Source organism: Bactrocera neohumeralis, chromosome 4 (assembly GCF_024586455.1).
Source record: "Bactrocera neohumeralis isolate Rockhampton chromosome 4, APGP_CSIRO_Bneo_wtdbg2-racon-allhic-juicebox.fasta_v2, whole genome shotgun sequence".
In the NCBI taxonomy this organism is placed as follows: domain Eukaryota; kingdom Metazoa; phylum Arthropoda; class Insecta; order Diptera; family Tephritidae; genus Bactrocera; species Bactrocera neohumeralis.
Genome location: NC_065921.1, coordinates 10,706,297 through 10,725,657, shown reverse-complemented (window position 1 = coordinate 10,725,657; position 19,361 = coordinate 10,706,297). Strand labels below are relative to the sequence as shown.

The 19,361-nt window shown below is 35.2% G+C and overlaps 1 protein-coding gene across 2 annotated transcripts in view; it reads right to left on the bottom strand.

Annotated features, from left to right (window-relative positions):
* Positions 1 to 19,361, bottom strand: part of LOC126757413 (uncharacterized) — a 171,176-nt gene that overhangs the window by 6,643 nt on the left and 145,172 nt on the right. For both annotated transcript variants that reach the window (XM_050471314.1, XM_050471313.1), the window contains 4 exons: positions 18,581 to 18,682; positions 17,332 to 17,440; positions 8,923 to 9,099; positions 7,094 to 7,207 (listed from right to left, as the gene is read on the bottom strand). In XM_050471314.1, the coding sequence (XP_050327271.1) occupies positions 7,094 to 7,207; positions 8,923 to 9,099; positions 17,332 to 17,440; positions 18,581 to 18,682 (502 nt within the window). The remainder of the gene's footprint in view (positions 1 to 7,093; positions 7,208 to 8,922; positions 9,100 to 17,331; positions 17,441 to 18,580; positions 18,683 to 19,361) is intronic.

Sequence of the window (19,361 nt, the reverse complement as noted above, 5' to 3'; positions counted from 1 at the left end):
AATTCTCTTAAATATCCACCAACCACCGTTGCTGACAATTTAGCCTTTTCAACAACCGGAGCGCTTGCCGCTTTGCCACAACCGCAAACAACGTGCAACATTTAATATTTTAGTATTATTTTTATGTTGAACGTTTTATGTTGCCACATTTTATGTCACACAGATATGCGTAAGTTACTCGAAGTATATGCCAATGTACTTGTAACTGCACAACGGTACCTTTATGTCTATATAAATACGAGCAAACATTACATACATACGTGATACGATATTAATGGCAGCAAAATTTACGAGCAAAGTTTTTATAACAAATTTAGCTTCGCTTTGCGGAAACTAAAACAGTAATCTACTATGGATTTAGAAAGACTTTTAGAGAATTGGTTGAGCTTGTGGCGCAAAGACAATAAAAAATTTAACTTAGTTTGCAAAATTAATTAATAACCGAATTTGCGCTTTATTGCGCTTGTTGCATTGATCGTTGTTTGTATGGTAGATGTGTATATGCTTGAGTTTTCTTCGAAAGCTGTCGGCTTTTCTCCGACAATTATCTGTGTCCAAGTTTGATAAGGTATCTTGCCAATTAAAAATGATTTGTATACAAGGACTTGGGCTTAATCAATCCATTTGAATAACAGCCTTATCGTATAGTGATCCTATATCGACGTTTCGAAGATATGAGATGTTTCATGGGAAAAAAGTGGCGTGGGAAAACTTTTTGAACGATATCTCAAAAACTGAGTGACCAATGACTGAGTGACTGACGGAACCCATTTCTGGATTTTCGGTTTATATTTCTTAGGTTTAGATACACGATATACGGACAGACAGGAGGGTTGACAACCGTACATAGCCAAACCGACTCAACTTTTCATGCAAGAAATCTAAACCTAAGAAATATAAACCGAAAATTTAGAAATGGGTTTCCCTACTAGTTGCCGAATAACTTACGAACAATTGGAATCATACAACTCTAGGTGACCTATGCCAGTCAAGTTCATTGCAGTGAGACTACTTGGACCCGATTTGTCTTCGCCTTTCGTTAACTAACCCAGTTTTTCTCAGAAGAGTAGTATTACCATAAACGACTATATAAGCGAAGTCTGAAACTCCCATTTCACAACGCAATACTTCTCAAATAGTGAGAGTAATCTTTACTCTTACTAGAATAGCGAAACCAAAACGATGATCGGCCATAGCATCGTCGGATTCTAACTAAACACAGATCATTCTAGACGTATGCAACGCTTATGATGTTTCTTGAAAAGTGCACAAAGAACACCACATAAACCTTTCTAAGGTATATAGTATGTATACCATCCAAGCAATATCTGCTGGCAACATAAGCAAATAGTTGCTAAAATTCAGCGACAATATTAGAGGTCTGATACAATTCATATCTGAAGCGGTGTTTAAGAAAAAAAAAACATGTCATATTTGATTAAAAAAAAATCAAAGATCGCACGTAGACTGCTATATGTAATCCTTTGTGAAGCCATAGACAAGAAGAACTTCTGTTTTCGAACGTAAAAATTAGCAAAAGGCTTAGTAGCGAACATAAATTTGCACACGCGTTTAATTTCCATTCCCGCCAGTTCGGTGGGATGTCTGAAACTATGCGCTCCCAAGTATTTAAGTTTTGACCTACCAAACGCGGGATAGTCAAGAAGGAAGTGTTGAGTTGTTTTCACCGCATTTTCTTTCATACAGCTTCTGCAGATGGCTTCTGGCAGGATTCCCAACTTTACTGCTTGGACGCCAGTAGACCAATGTTCTATTAAAAGAGGGGCGATGCTAGCCTTACTGAAAAAAAGACATCACTAGATCTCTTCCAATAAATCTTGGGCCAAAAGAATTTTGCGACAACTTTTGCCCAGCGCTGGCTAAGCTTTCGCAAAGCCCAGTTATCTAGTCGTAGAACGTAAGAGGATACCAGAGCACCGACACGCTCCAATTCTACCGATAGCGGTTATAGGCTGCCTTTTCTTGCTAGCTCATCAGATTTACAATTTTCTGCGATTTCGGTATGGCCAAGTATGGCACCCATACAAGACACTGAATTCTATTGATAGCGAGGTTACGCGCTATTTGACCAACCTTGAACGTGTTTAACTCCTTCGAAGAACTTTAATATTTTTTTTGCTTTCAATTAATTTATAAAGACTAAATCGACACTTCCATGAACTACTTTGAAGTTATTACATACTTAGGTTATAAACTTTGAAAGTAATGAACTTACAGAAAAGATACTGAACGTATACTCCTCCGTTGCTCCTGTTGAATAATTAGTTCTATTCCTACCATATACATTCTAAGAATAAATCACCTTGCAAAATTACTACACGTTCGCTTCAATAATCATCCTGAGTCGATGACGATTATTAAAGTGTACATATTCTGATTAGCAAGAGCTATTAATAGTCAATAACCACTCTCGAATCCACATTAATAAGTCCATTAAGGTAGCTTCGCATACGGCCAAAAGCTAAAACATCTTGTTAGAACATCTGAGAGGAATATCTCATTTATGCTGCTTTTGTAGGGTTCTCTATTATCTTACTTACTTTAAACTCACTCCTACACATGCGCACGCACTATATGAATGTAGAGCGTCCCAACACGCCTGAAGCTTTGCCTTGTGGTTAGAAATTCATACGCGCCTGTCATCATGCGTTGCATTACAAACGTGTCTATTGTCATAGAGACAGCTTGGACTCGCATGTTTGGCTTCATTCTGGCATTTCTTGGTACATGTTTATTTTTCCTATATCCATTATGTACGTTGACTGCAAGACGTTGTCTAAAATTCAATATACATATGTATAGGGACATATGCAAAATTTACTTATAAGGTATGTCTTTTTAGAGGCTCAGATATCTTATTTGAAATTAATGTATGAAGCCATTAATCCTTTCGGTTAAATTTCGAAATGCGAATTGCTTTCACTTTTACTCTTCTTACTTCTAATTAAATAAAATCTTTTGTACTCCGGAGCCGAAAAAAGAGTAATGTATCTGAACGCTGACTTGTCCTTTAAAATTGAGATTTTTATGCAAATTTATACTGTAGAAAATTGTCAAATTCGCCTTGACAACTTAACTCTAAGAAATGCTCTTCTTAAGAACACACGCTTTATGTGCAACATACATATATTTCATACATATGTGTACTAATTACATCGAAATTTCAGAGGCCTTAACCCCAAAGTATTTATTATAACTAATATACTCGCAAATTTTGGGGCACAAATTGAAGTGAAAATTAGTCATAACATTGCACGAATGCCAAATTTATACTTGTTAAATATTTTTTTTAGAATCATCAGCAAATATTTAGTAAATTATCACAGTTCCATTTGGAATTCGTAGATATTAATTGGCGTGTTTATTTCCACTGCAGGTTTCGATTGTCATTCGCAGAATTTCCCAAATTAATTTCAAACTGATTGATTGAGCTTTGACTGCCTGCAACTGACCCTCAACGTGATACTGTCAGTCGGAGTTTGCTAAATGAAATGGCTTAATTCAATTAATCCGTATACGCGTAGCTATATTATAGTTTAGTGAAAGAGTAATCGAGGTTTTTGGATAAAATTGAAATGGCAATGGCGAAAGTGTCAAAAACAGTCCATTTAGATACAATTGATGAAAGTTTTTACTTGTGTGGTACATGTGTATTCAATTTTTATATATATATGATATACCTACATTACAAGATGATTGTAAATATCTTCCAATTTAATAATTGGGAACAGGAAAGTTTATCCTGAGAATTGCCCAATAATTCATTTAAACTAAATTGTTTGGAACTCTGTTTCTAAATACTCACAGAGTAACTATAACGGGAGTCCTTTTAGACGCGTGGTTTTCAACGGGACAATAAAAAATCGGAGTCGTTCTTTCTGACAGCTGTTATTTGATTTATACTTAGTTTGGTGTGTCACTTTATGTATGAATGAAGAATGAACATACTCCTGAAAAACGTGTGCAAATCGTGAAAATTTATTACCAAAATAGTGATTGGCGAGCTGCGTCCAGTATTTGGTACATTATCGCCCTGCAGAGTCTGTAATTCGAGCAACCATGGATTGGTAATGCACCACTGTATCTGATGGACATACAGTGCAAACGGAAGGCACTGTAAAGCAGAGTATGGCAAAAGACGCGTATAAATCCAACCGCCGACGTGCTCAAAAATTGGAGCTTTACCCAAACACTTTATCTAAGATTTTGCGGAAGATTCTTGGTCCAAATCATGCAAGAGTTGAAGCCCACCGGCCTTCAATGGCATTGCACGTTCGGTGAATAGGTCCAAAACGAGATGTCCACTGATTCCGGTTTTCACAAGAACATTTTGTTCAGCGATGGAGCTCTTTTTTGGTTTAATGGGTATGCTAGTAAAGTAAACTGTCACGTTTAAGATGATGATTACTCGCAGGCCATTATAGAGGCAGCCTCACCTTCTCAGAAAGTCACTCTTTGGTCAAACATGATGATTAAAGACTTTTCCGTGCCACAAATGAGTGATGTTTATGTTGACAGCGTTTGGTTAGCAAAATTCGGTGCTACACGTCATACAGCCAACAACAATCAATTTATTGAAGGAAACTTTTGGTGAGCGCTTATCTTACTTTGTGAACCTGTGGCACGGTCTCCAAACTATTTTTTGTGGGGTTATCTGATTATTTTTAAAACATAATGGCAAATCCTTATCTTTATAATTAAATTAAATTTTTGGCTATATCTTTTTGGCAATCACATATATAAAAAGACACATTTTACTAAAAACATTTTTCTTTACCAGTCACAAAGGATATGCCCTTAAATAACTTTTTATATTTAACTCTCCTGGAAAGAGGCTTTAAATCTACTGTTTGTCTTAGAGTATGTTAATAAATCATCTGGTTACGATTGTTTATTCTTACGTTCTTTAGAAAAATCACTTTCAAAGAAGATATACATTGAAATTAGTATCTACTTATTTTTAACACTTTTTTATAATATGACCTCAATCAATTGTCAAAGTGTAAATACTGTCAGGAGTTTTAGCTTCAAATTGCCTATAACATACCCATCAGAGCTACAAGCTTTCTTTTGAAGACTGATTCAATAAAACTCTAAGCAGAATATTGCTACTAAAGATTTTTTTGACAGTTTGGAACTACTAAAGATTTCTCGGTCATTTAGTATTCTTATATTTTCTATTTCTGTATTAGTATATCATTAGAAAAATTTGCTTTACTACGGTATTTGAAAAAATATCAAAACGATTATCACTTCATTTGCGAGAGTATAAAATGTTCGGTGAAGCTTTCTTAAATTTCTTTTTAGATCTCGAAAATTTGCTTTCTACAAAAATATCAAGACCTATGAAGCTTTCAATTAGATTTTTTCAACTTTTTTGAATAGTAAACTTTAATATGAATAAGTTCATAAAATATATATACATATATTTATACAAGAGAAATATTTCATAATTTCTACTAAATCCCAGACCTACTTAAAGTCATATATATAGCTGCTGTTATTATTGTTGTCTTTTGGTTGAACTAATTTTTCCACATATAAAAAAGATTTACTCCCACTAGGGTAAAAGGTGGTACACGTATGCCAACATTTCTTCTTTTTTTCTTTTCTTTTCACACATTTCTCCTTTCGCGTCCTCCTGCCGCGTCACGTACTTGCTGCCCTTATATGCACACATACTAGCCTTATATACGTATATATGCATGTGTGTATTGGCTCTTTTTGGCCACTTGAGAAATTTCTTTGCTGGCGCATAGACACTCACGTCATTTGCAATTATCGCCACAAGTGCAGTCGGCGCATCAATGACAGGTGTTGAGAAGCTGTTTAATTTATTGGCAACACAAGTCGAGCTATTTAGTGGAGACTTGTTGCTGCTTGTTGTTGTGCGCAATTGAGTTTGGCTATGTAATGCAATTTCGCTCTCGTCTGGCAATTGTATTGGCACGTGACAGGAACACGCTTGCTTTTTTTTACTATTTTTCTAATTAAGAATACTTGTCAGCATGTATTAAAGTAGGCGTCGGTACTATTTTAAGAACTACGTCTAGAAAAGTAGACAAATACTGATTTTACGAAAAGAAAATTATAAAAACGACGGAATAATTTATCCTTATGTACTTTAAGAACTGGCTAGATAATGGCCATGGTCACAAAACAATTTCACGTTCGATATTCCTACGAGGTACATCAATCATCGCCGGCTTATTAGCATAGACCATAGACTTGACATAGCAGGAAATAGTGTAACGGTGTCATGACCGAGGCGCCCATTTGACTGGACCATTTCTTGAGATAACACATTCACCAAACTTGGTTTTCAATAAATCGATTGGGACATTCGCTGTTGAAGCCGCACATTAATTCTATATCATTCAGTTCGGCCAAAAATGTTCGCGGTAGCGACTCCCATTCACAGAAACGTGCCGGTTTTGATCATCATGGAAGAAGTACGGCCCAATGACGCCGCCGGCCTACAAGCCACACCAAACTGTTCTTGCTTTGTTAAAAAAAAACGTTTATAGCTCCCTATTGAAAACCCTATAATTTACACAGTTTAACATCTGTTGCATCCCAATTTATATTTTACTTAGCATTTGCTCTATTGAACAACTTTAAATATTGTTCAAAGCGCATGAAATCTCCATAAACGGCTTTTAAATCTCATCAGCCTATTCGACTTTCCCATAGCTAACTTAGGCGTCATCAAAGATCTCTGGGTAATTCCCTTCGAACCAACGCCTCTTAGATGTCTACCCGTTGGCTTAATAACATTGCTTTCATAAAATTTTCATTTTATGTTGAATGGCCTATTCTAAAGATGGTTTTCGGTAGGGTTCTCAACCCAAGATAATGGCTAACCTTACTCAGAACAAGCGCTTATTAACTTCTTCTATTTGAAAATCGATATTCTGAATCTTTTAGCAACTTTCGCAGCCACACACTTTCCGACTCTATCTATGGGCGGATCTATGGGATTTATTGATAAGAACCCAAGGGTATCTTGTATGCTAATGAGCAGCACTCATGAAAGTTTTTGAGCTTCATATACATATATCTTTTTTCTCACCTTTGAAAATATGCACCAACACACTTGCAGGTTGTGTATTACTGGCTACGCAGGTAAAATTTCCGGAATGCTCACGGCGTGTGCGTTGTATTGTTAACTCCGATGATTGGAAATCTGTGAGATATGAAGGAAAAATAGTTAGAAATATTATCTTTTTTAATTTTTTTATATATTATGACACTAATTTTAGACAATAGTATACTTTAAACAACTGTTTACTTATTTTGATTTAAGAAAATCACAGAAGGACCGAGGCCCTGTTCAAAATATTATCAAACTTCTGAATAACTATATATGTACAATATAGGGCTGTTTAAGGTCATTGAACGCTCGAAAACAGTTCTTGTTCTATTCGTGATCACTTATCGCCACACTCTAGTACCAGCATGTTGTATCCTACCAATTGCTTTGCAAAATGGCTTGCATGTGTTATGCAAATGCGTCGAAGACAAGCGGAAGTGATAGTTGATTGACGCAAGTGCTGCTGCTTATCCGTATACCCGCAGTGGCGTGTATATGCAAATTCATAGCCCTCGTGGCATACAAAAGATTGAATTTCAACTCGGCTGTGCTCTCGATATGAGAAAATGCACTTCATAGCGCAAATATGTGAAATTGTATATAAAATAATCGTAAAGTGTGGTTATTGTTTGCGCACGGAAATGAAAGCAAACACATTTGTTGCATCACTTAAGGCGAATCTAGGTATTTATGCGTGTATGTAGATGTTTTAACTTGTACACAAAAATGTGAAATAGTCAACTAGTGAGGAAAAATGTGGGTTAAAATATGAATTTGCTGCCTAGTAGCGAAGTGTTCCGAAAAGCACTAGACTTGTAGCAATTTTTCGATGAGTTGATGCAGAAAGAGGGCAAAGTTGTATCAGGGAATCAATATTTTTTTTATAAAAGCGTATTTTGTAATTCAAAAGTGACTTAAAATTCAAGTTAAAATTTTTTCTGAGTATATGATTTGAAATAAAACAATTCGTTACTTATTGTGAGCTAGTATGAGACTTGTATATTTTTTTTCGAAATCGGCACGTAAATACTCATAATTAAAAGCTACTGCTTGTAACTAGTAGTGTACTAGTTTCGAAATAGTTTATTAATAGATATTTTCACTGCTGAGCATGTAGCGCTATGCTTGTGTATGTATATAGAAGACTGCACGGTATTTGTGTTAATAATAAAATTTAATGGCACTTATTTACCAATAATGTCTACTCTGCATATAAAATTCTTTTAAATAATACTACTAAAAACTAATTTCAAATAAATTTTTATATTTCAAATACTGATGCTTCAATTAAAAAGCAATTATTTTCTAATTAAACTGATGATTTAGTTTTCTGGGTTTGAACATTTTATTAGTATTAATGATAATTAAATTTTTTAACTGTCAATCACAAAATGAGGCCGGAATCGCTATGCCAAAATAGTTAAAAAGGTGTATGCCGGAATGATGGAGCCTGGGTTCATTAAAATTTTTGTCTAACAAAAAAAAAATATTTTCTTCTAACGATGACCGTCACTCGGCAATAATACATATTTTTCTGATAAAAATATTTTTTTTGTAAGAAAAAGTCTTCATAAATCGGCTTGTAAGTCACTTCAACTGCTGAATACTACAGCTAGATCAAAGAGAATGCCGAAAATGTTGAGATTATTTAATAACGAAAATTTTGTTCAACTTGAGTGTTTTTGGAGACTCAAGCGATAATCGGGGATTAATACAAAATTATAAACAATTTTATTAGCAACTCCCTCATTCATTGAAAAATAATCGATTATATACTTATATCATACTTATTCACAAAATTCACTCACCTGGCTCCGTCGAAACATTGATGCCCCGATCACTGTCATAGTTGATCATGCGGTTGTCATGATACCAGAATATGAACTCGGACGCCTCCGTATTCTGCACGACGCGACATTGCAGGCGCAGCGTAGAGCCCGGTGTCAGATAGCGTATTGGCGGTCCAGAGATTTCAGCACGCGCTTCTAAGCAAATTGAATGTGCGATGTAGCAATAGAAGTGAAATAACGACAAAAAGTTAATTGCAAATTCCAGGCACATTGCCGCCGGCCAATTAAAGTTGAGTTGAATTTGTTGATTATTGTTGCAATACAAATGTTGTTTGTTGTCGCATTTGTTGTTGTACCAGCAAGCAGCATCATTGAAAATTGCAGTGGCGTGTCACGAGCGCCGTAAAATTGAAATGAAAATTGGTTTGCGAAAATTAGTGTTTGTTAGTTATTAATACATGTGCGAATATATACACATATATATAGTATATACAAATATACCACAAGTACATATGCATATAAACCTATACATATATGCAGTTTTTGACTGGCTTATGCCTTTCGCAATTGTCATTTTGTTAGCGACAGCTTAAACTGGTGAAATCGACTTTGCGCTGATTGCTGCCACCAACGCCCACCGTGAAATATAGCTACAATACCATTAATTAAATATCACCGCTTCCAGTTATTATGTCGCACAATACGTGAGGATTTAGCACACAAATGCAATTATTTAATGCAAAAAGATATTCACGGCCTCGTGTAGCTGTAATCCGCTTAGCTAAGTTGCCAATTCATTTATAAACGAAATAAAATTTTTTTGTTGCTGTTTTAGTTATTTGTTGCTTTAAATACTCGAATGCTGTTTTTGTTTTAATTATAATTTCCCCTAAAGCCGATATTTGATTATATCGTGCGCAAGAAATGACTTTTGATCCAGTCAATTTCAACCAAATATGAGGATAATCTTTGTGCTTTCAATAAATATTTATATTTCTCTAATTAAAATATTGACAGTCATTTAATTGAAACACAAACACGTTGTCGGCAAAATATCCGGAGGTTACAGATTCTAGTTGTATAGCATGGAATTTTCTAAAAAGATAGCTGTCAACCCAGCCGTCAAACCAGCTGTCAAGGCTTACACATGTTTTTGACATTTCTGTTTAATATAGCTTGGCTGATTATCATGTAAAGACAGAATTTAAAATCAATAAAATTAATTTTTAAAGCTTCGGTTCTGTGCAACAAACACACAAAGGTCGCTACATATGACAAAAATGTGACTGATTTCAGTCTTAAGATAATTTTATCGATATTGCAGTGTGAATCACTTGGCTTGGAGAGTTCTAAGGAGATCTAAATATCATTTCCGCTAAAACCAATTCTCTATAATTTGCGGTACAGCAACCTAAATTCAGGCTTTTATATGCAGCTCATAACGTCATAGGTTTATTTTGACAAAGTTTCGGTTTCCGAAACATAAAAAGAAATGGCAAAATCATTGCAGTAAAGATCTAACTCAATATCAATGTATTGTGTTAATACTATGTTGAAATATGCATATATATGTATATATATTTAATGAAAATCAATTTTACAGATAATTTTACAGATTTACAGATGATACAGAATTAGCTAGCTCTTAGAAATGTCCCAGCAGAGCTGCGAGCATTAAGCGGTTGCTTAAAAATGTCTATCCTATTCGGGCATAAAAGTTAATTTGGCAAAAATGTTGATATTCTGCCATATATACTTCTTAAGACCTGAAGCATGTCAGGTTATTAAACGCATCAATATCCCAAGCTCATCAAGGAGTAACATACTAGTACAACGCAAGAACCATCCAAAACTTGTTTTTAGTTTGAAATGCCACTATGATTTTTATTTATTCTTTGTTTAAAATATTTGTACGAGAAAACAGAAATGAAATCAAAAATTCTGAGTTTAAAAATTTCTTTAAAGTGAAGTGAAAAGTGGAGGAAGACAAAAGGAAATATTTCGGTATTAGAGAATGATTAAATTTATACCCAATATATCGAGAGAACACACCACTGCTTTAATTAAGCTGAAAATGCCTGTATACACTTTCGTTTTTTTTAATAATTTTATTTAGAACAATAAATTTATATTTTATAAAGTTTTTAATAATAAATATCGTCGAGTGGGGCGGCGAGACTCCAATTCCGAAGACGATTTGCCGGTGCTGGCAATGGAGTTGACGCGGATTGTGGTAGAATTGAATAATCGAGGTAGAGTGGCGTGAGGTATTGACGCGGCGTATTGTATACTCGATTGATAATTGGAGATATCATTAATTTTGAGATGGACTCAAAAATGATGGATGATGGATACAAAAATGAAGAAAACGTGCTTGTAACTATTTTCGAAAATATGCTCCGAATGTCAAACTATATTTATGTACACAATTTGATTGAAATTTCAAAAATTGTCCAAATCCAATCGAAACTGTTCAAGTGCCTATGTACCGAATATGTGGATCGATCAATGTATGGGATATGCATTAATCGGGTTAATACTCACATGAGCCCCTATATTCCTAATATAAAGATTTTCGAACTTCCAGGTGGCTTTATACTGGAAATATCGGTCAGTATTTGAGTTATATCGTTGAAACTTGCAGAACATGTTTTAGTCATAACAGTATATATTTCTGCTTAAAATATATGCATTTAGGCGAAAACTTGACCTATCCCCCTAATAACTTTTACCAGGATATTCGAGCATATGACTGATTTTGTTCCATATGAATGTTGATTGTATGTGAGGTATTTTAATGAAACCCAGGGAATATTTTTTTTGTATGTGACATGGTAATAGTTAATGTAGAAAATTGGGTCGATTCCCAATTCCCAAAATAATGTTTGCTTTTCTAACAAATCTAATGCCGAATATGTCAGTATGAGAGTTATATACAGTAAATGTATTTATATAATTGGATTCCGTTCCTCTAGTTGACGTTTTACATCAAGGCCAGGTGTTTCCCTGGCGTTGATTCTTGCCAGTTTCAAGAGTATATAATGTTCGGTTTCACTCGAACATAGCCCTTCCTTACTTCTTATTTTGTAGAGCTGAAAATTTTTATAAAAAATAACTTTCCAATTTCTACAATTATAAATCAGATTGAAATATAGAGAAAGAATATTTTTGAGTTTTGGTTATAAAATGATAAATGGTTTATCTGCTACCAGGAAGCTTAAAATTTGAAGCATACATAAATCTATATTTATTGAACAAAGAAGTGAGATAATGCACCATCTCATACAGCATTGGTTATTCGTAAACATTTCGCCACATTTTGATTTACCTTCGTGTAACTTCTGGCTATTTAGCAAATTCACATGAACACTCAGAGGACACTATTTTGACTCAATTGAGGATATGAAAGCTCAATCGCAGCAGGGTCTGATGGCCATCACGACGGAGGATTTTTCCAAGTGCTATGATGACTGGAAAATTCCTTGGCATAAATGTATTGTAGCCGGAGATGAAATGGACAAAGTCCATCTTTCAATTTTATAACAGTAGGACATGATCTGCTTGTTGAGCTGAGTTCATTTAGCGACATCCGACTGTCTGTATATATGCGAAATAATCTCTTAGTTTTGGCGATAACGATCTCCAATTTTCAACACGTTTTTTTCTCCAAGGATTTGCTTATTTGCATAAACCATCAGTATGGAAATATTTTTTATTTGACGAGATATCATCACAAAAGTTAGCATAGATGCATTTAATGCTACAATTTCCGAAAAAGGTTGTAAAAACTGGTCGATAAAAATCAAGATTTATTATGGAATCATTTCATTCATTTATTTGTGAAGTTTATTCTTTTTTCGTTGTAACCTAAGTTACATTTTTTCTTTTTCTGAAAAAAATATTAACTGGAAATAAATTATTTTTGAATTTTGAAAAGAACCTTTAACCTTCAATTAAAATATTATAGAAGTTTCTTTATGTATTTTCTTGAAAGCATATCGTTAACCAAATGCAAAATAACGTAACATTACTTTTCATAAGTTAACACGTGAAGGAAAAACGATATTACACTTATATGAAACAAAATTCAATATTTTGGTTATAAATTGGTTATTATTAATGGCTATATAATGGTTACATCTGGTACCGGAAGCTTAAAATTTATTGCATACATATATGTAATATGATGTAATGAACCGTAAGCAATAAAAAACTCAATTTCGAGTTTTTGGTTATACGTTTTTTCTGCATTTTAGGTGGCGATACCATAAAAATACATTTGATAATTTTTCTTTGACAATATTTAACAATGAAATAAATTTAATTCAAAGAATTATTATTGTGATTATTATCTTTATGAAATATATCTATATGTACATATTTATATCAAAGTAAGTTTTGATTTTCCAAATTACATTGTTTCATAAAGAGTATTATTTACAAACGCCCAACAATGGCGCAAATATGCAGAATAGGTGCAAATCATGAAATTATTTCGCATTTTGGCTGAAAATTGCAATGGATGTTTAGGGAGCCAGCCAACGTAACTACGTTGTTAGTTTAATTGCAAATTATATAAAACAATAGGGGGGAATGTAGAGCCGGGCAGCAGTGTTGCTGTAAATGCATGCAGACCTATGCACATGGCGAAGGCACGTGAGCGCCATTGTGTGCGCTTCATTAACGCAACTTTAATTGCCAAGCGTATAAAATGCTAATGTCCGTCCATGCTATGCCAAACCGATTGCATTATGCATTTGTTGGTGTTTTTGTATTTACTTAAAATACGCCATTGTTATTTTTGTTGCATACTTTGTGGCGTTATAGCATATTCATTAGATTTAACACAAATGCACGCATATTAATACAGCAACAGCCGCCAGCGTGGTTGCGCTAGTGTGTGGGTACTTGCTGTATAGGTGTGTGTTTGTTATGTAGGTGTGTGTTTGTTGTATAGGTGTGTTTTTATTGTATAGGTGGGTGCTTTGACTGGAAGTGTGTGTGTGTGTGTGTGTGCGTGGAGGTTGTTTGACAATGAATTATATTTACGAGGCCGCGCTGCTTATTCGAATTATAGTTCTCATTTAGTTCCGAACATTAGGGCTGCTAATGCAACCAAGCGCAAAATAATATCGTAATAATAATAAATTTGAATCTCAAAACAACAAAAACAGCAACTGGTAGAGGCTTACATGTATGCTTTAATGAGCACACACATAGATAATTTATACAATAAAATTTATTACAAATTTAAATAGAAATTTAAATGCCTGTAAAAGTGCACAGTTGCGGGTGCGCTTAACCCCAGCACGAGCCCACTCTGCTCTTCCGCCATCGCATGGCTGCTTGCTAGGGCGCTCATGGCCACAAATTGCTCTTGCGCCCCACATGCGCTCACACTCACACACAGGCCACACTCAGCCATATACACACACATGCACGGTATATGGCTAAGTGTGTGCATCGTGTACGGCGTTGCGAGTGCTGCATGTTACCATACGCAGGACAGTGACGCGTCCTTGAGCTCATTTTTCTAGTGCACTCAATGGCACATCGGGTGCATGAGCACATGAGTTAATGATTTCGTGATTATGTTTTGATTATATTTGAATTTACAGTTCGGTTACAATTTCGCATTTGTTAAGCAATTCATTTCCATAAATAACAAAATGAACGCGCAATTGCGCAGATACTGAACGTAGCGCAATAAATTTAAAGCGCTATTTCGGGAAATATGTCGCATTTGAAAAAGCAAGAATTTATTTAAATGATAGATGTATGTATACCTTTATTTGGTAACACTTGTAAGTTTTGTATCAAATTTAATAAATTTGAGGATTTGAAAAATCAGATTTTGATATTCTTTAAAACCAGTGATTTATTTTGAAATATCTTGTCTTCCTTGTTGCCGTCGGCGCCTTTCAGGAAAAACTAATTTTTTCTGCTTAAAATTTTCTGATATCATTATCATCATATAACATTAAATTAATACAGTTAATGATCCAGAAACTAGTAGTTTGTGAAAAATTTGTCACGCAGAGTCGCTTAAAATATCGATTTTTGTCAAAACGCGCATTCCTTCGTTCACAATCTGACAAATATATATGTATTTATATCGGTCCAACCGACTCTGAAAACAGCATTTCGAAACACAAGCCTACGAGTGGTACAAATCCTTCAAAGACGGTCGAGAGATCGTTGACGACGACGTTCGATCTCTTCAACTGATGAAAATATTAAAAAAGTGAAGGATATGGTTGATGAAAATCGTTAGCCAAGTGGTAGAGAGATTGCAAGAGAGCTCCGCTTCTCTCGCGAGAAGACTTGAATGATTTTGGTGGATATTTTGGATAGGAAACGTATTCTTGCTAGACTCGTCCGTAAAGAGGGGGTTTGTGACTGAATTTAAGGTCGAAAACGCAATGAATATCATCGATAAGCCAGTGTATTCAATAGATTTGGCTCTGTGTTATTTTTTACGGTTCACCAAACTGAAATTGCCGTCCATCAAAGAAATAAAAAATAATTCGCTAAAGGAGCTGTAAGCCATCCCATAACAAAGTAATCGAACTGTTTTTTTAACTAAACAAGGGGATATAGTCATCTCAAGTGGATATAGCATCATTAAATTTTCATAACTTTTTTTTAGTAATTTAACTGTTAATTCTGCGTCCGTAGATCACCTGGATATTCATCCTGCAAGGTGCTTTCCAAAGTAAACAGAACTCTTTGAATCTAGCGCCCCGTGGTGGCGTCATCTATATGTCGGTTAATGCGTTAGAATCTGCTATCTTTATCGATAGTTCAGTGAGAATTTCATGACATTTCATTGATTGGAAGTGAAGTTATTGCGTTTTAAGTGTCAGCATGTTTGTGTTATCGGCGCGAAAATGAGCTTCGAACAAAGAGCCAAGATTGAATTTTGTTTTAAAATTGGTAAAACTTTTACCGAAACATATCAATTCATGAAACAAGTTTATGGCTATGATTTTCTATCCCGTAGCAGAGAGCATGAGCGGTTTCAACGTTTTCAAAGTAGTCGTGAGGACATAAATGACGTTCAACATGTGGGCCAATCAAAATCCGTGATCACCGGAAATTCCATCGAAACTGTGCGTGAATTCATCAAAAATCAGCCGATATCATTCGTGAAATAGATGGAAATGGAATTGAACATCTCCAAAATATCAATTTGTCGCATTTTGACCGAACATTTGGCCTTACGACAGGTGTGTGCACGGTTTGTTCTGCACAAATTGACTGACGACCAAAAATTGGTCAGAATCGTCTCATCGATCGAAGCTTGTGACACATTATTTGACCAAAAATCACATTTTCACCATTAACCACTACCCGTATTCACCTGATTATGCAGACATAGAGCCTTTAAGAGGAGGCCATAGAGGAAGCATTAAGATAATTAAGAACTACTTAACTGGGCTGTACTGTGCACAAAAAGATCTTGATATTATATAATTCATGATGTGTGTTGTTTGAATTATAAAGGATTAGAAATGAAGAATTCAGCCATGGTTTTTCATAATAATGATAAACAAACTTTACTAAATATTATATATTTAAGATACTGAAAATACATTTTTGTTAACTTTAAACTTTAAAAGTGAAGAACAAACAGAAGTTTCACACTTTATTCAGTGAGTGAGGGTAAAGGAATTTAATGTATTTCAATAAAGCTTTATTAAGCGTATATCCGTATGATACAAAATGGTCAATATTACTGTAATAATCTTCAAACATACTTCTTTCATGAATACCTAGACGGAAACGGAGATTCAAGCAAAATGTTATATTTGCTTCTCAGATATCAAAGAAGTGATCCATTTTTGAAGTGCATACTGGCGATGAAAAGTGGGTTGTTTAGAAGAGTGTAAAGCACAAGAGATCATGATCTAAAGAGGATGAACTTCAAGCCATCTCAAACCATGTCAAAGACCAACTATTTTAGCAAACATATTAGCTACAAAAACTCAATTGGGTTCTAAAACAGCAACTATGCATCTATTTATAAGCCACAACCGTAAATCTTGCTGATAAATGTTCATCATACGCCTCGGGTCAGCGCTGCACAGCACATATTCTCTATTCAGTTTGTTGTTGTTGTATACACTCAACTTATTTCTGCATTTGCAAGCACTCTGCATCGAATACGCTTTCAGTAGATTTATTTGGCTTAATCCGCAGACAAGCAGCATAAAATACACCAAATAAGCTGGTGATCTTTCTATTTGCCATTTCTTTCTCGTTCTGAAGAAATCTAAATATTCGTATGCTGTAGTGGCAGCACCAGCGCAGACAATCTGTTAAATTGTATGCAATCAACTTGTGCACACACACCACAAATACACTCTAACATTCGCTTACACACACACATAAGTACTTAGTTAGATTTGAGCGGGCGATACTCACCGACAACATTCAAATGCAGAAATATTGATGTGGGCGGATGGGTTGACACTTGACATTCATAGACGCCCGCATCACGTAGTTGCACAAATTTTATTTGCAGCGTCCAATCCTGTGGCATGCCACATCACGATTGAATTGGACAATCGCGCGTTAGTGAACACCAATGCAATTGGATGGGTGGGTGTCCGAGTTGCCAGCAGGTCCACAATCGAACGAACGACATGAAGTGAGGCGAAGAGTTGAAAAAGAGAAAACATAGAAATGGAAATAGAAATAGAAATATAAATAGTAACAGTGAAAAATTGTTGGATAATATGCTAACAGCATTCGCAGATAAATGTAACACAATCAGTGGCAGTGGATTTTGGGTGCGGCAAATGTTGCCACTTGCGCGTGAACTAATGCATTTTACTTGTAACGTACAGCGAACCAAAGCGAAATGAAAAATCAAAATGAAATTGATTATGGACACCAATAGTGCGCGCACAAAAAATTTAGATTTTTGCAGAAAAATGTACACAGCGCTTTTTCCAGCCAAACACTTCGAACTGTTTGCTTGCAATTTTTTAAATTTTTCTTTCAATTTCTTTTTTTTTTGCTTTTATCTGGATTTAGCTGGCATTTCCGCAACAAAGTGTGAATGCGCTGCGAATTGTCGCACACGGCCGCTGCCGCGCTGAGTTATATTTATGCGGCTTGTCGCATTTGGCTGCTTGATTGCCGTTGATGCCTTGTTGTTATTGCACTCTTTTTCCTTAAGCCCGTCGGGGGTCAGCTGGCGCTGTATGCGTTAATGTGTGTGTTGGCGCACCACTTTATGCCGGTCACGTTTCATTGCTGCGGCCAGCTATTTTAACCACACATGCGCATGCAACATTCATTGCACTCGTGACGCAATGGCACATCACTCACGAATTCACGCGTGCGGCGAGCGTTGCACGTATGCCAAGTGCATCCGTTGCAGTGGACACTTTCCTGCGCATGTGTGTGTGTGTAGTATTTATGAGTGAGTGTTGGTGCATTGAGGAATGCAAGACACGGAAAATTTTTGAGTTTTAAAGTGTAAAAAGTTTTTCAATAAATTTTTATTTTTTTTTTTTGTATTTGGTCAGTTTCTTATAATATGGGACAAACTTGACAAATAATGAGCTTATTCAGGTTACTTTGCAACACGAAAGATGTATTTTAATAAACTCCCGTATAGCGTGCAAGAGTCATATAGATAGATATTTATTATTATAAATATTACCTCGGAATGCTTCAAATGCGTGGCGCTGAATCGCTCATCACTGCTGTAGGTAGTCAGTCCCACTGTCAGTAGATGATAGTCTTTTTTGCGTATCCAAGATACCTGTAATGAGAGAAAATAATATCAAAATGATTATAGCGATTAGAATATGCACAGACGTGGTTCAATAATACATATCTGAAAATCTACCAAAACTTTGGCTGCTATGTAGGATACTTTCTTAAAGAAGAAAAAACTCGTATAACTCTTTTTCAGTTTAGCAAGAACTTGAGCTCATTTCACAAAAGAAAAAATTTATCCGTAGAGACTAAGATCGTTAATATATATTATGACTGACGAAAATTTTAATGTTTTAGCGCTATCTGAATTTGTGAAATGCAACTTGCACCTCTCTGATGGCAATGAAGATCACTGAAGAGTCTTCTTTGTCGACGAAATATTTCTGCTAAAATACAGATTTATTTTAAGAACTAAAGCAAATAATAAGCACTACCTTCGGCAACGATAATAGTCTTCACAAATTCCAGTTTTTCTTACCAGAACTTGATATGAATTGCCCAGTTTGTACGACAACTATATGCTATATTGATCTGATCTAAAAAAATTTTCTTTAAATTATAAAGGCGCCATAGACAATAACCTCTGCCAAATTTTGTGAAAATATCTTCTCAAAAAAAAAGTTTTTCTTACAAGGACTTGAGTTTCAACGATCAATTTGTATGGCAGCTATATGCTATAGTGAACCAATATCAGCGGTTTCCACAAGATCAACAGCTTCTTG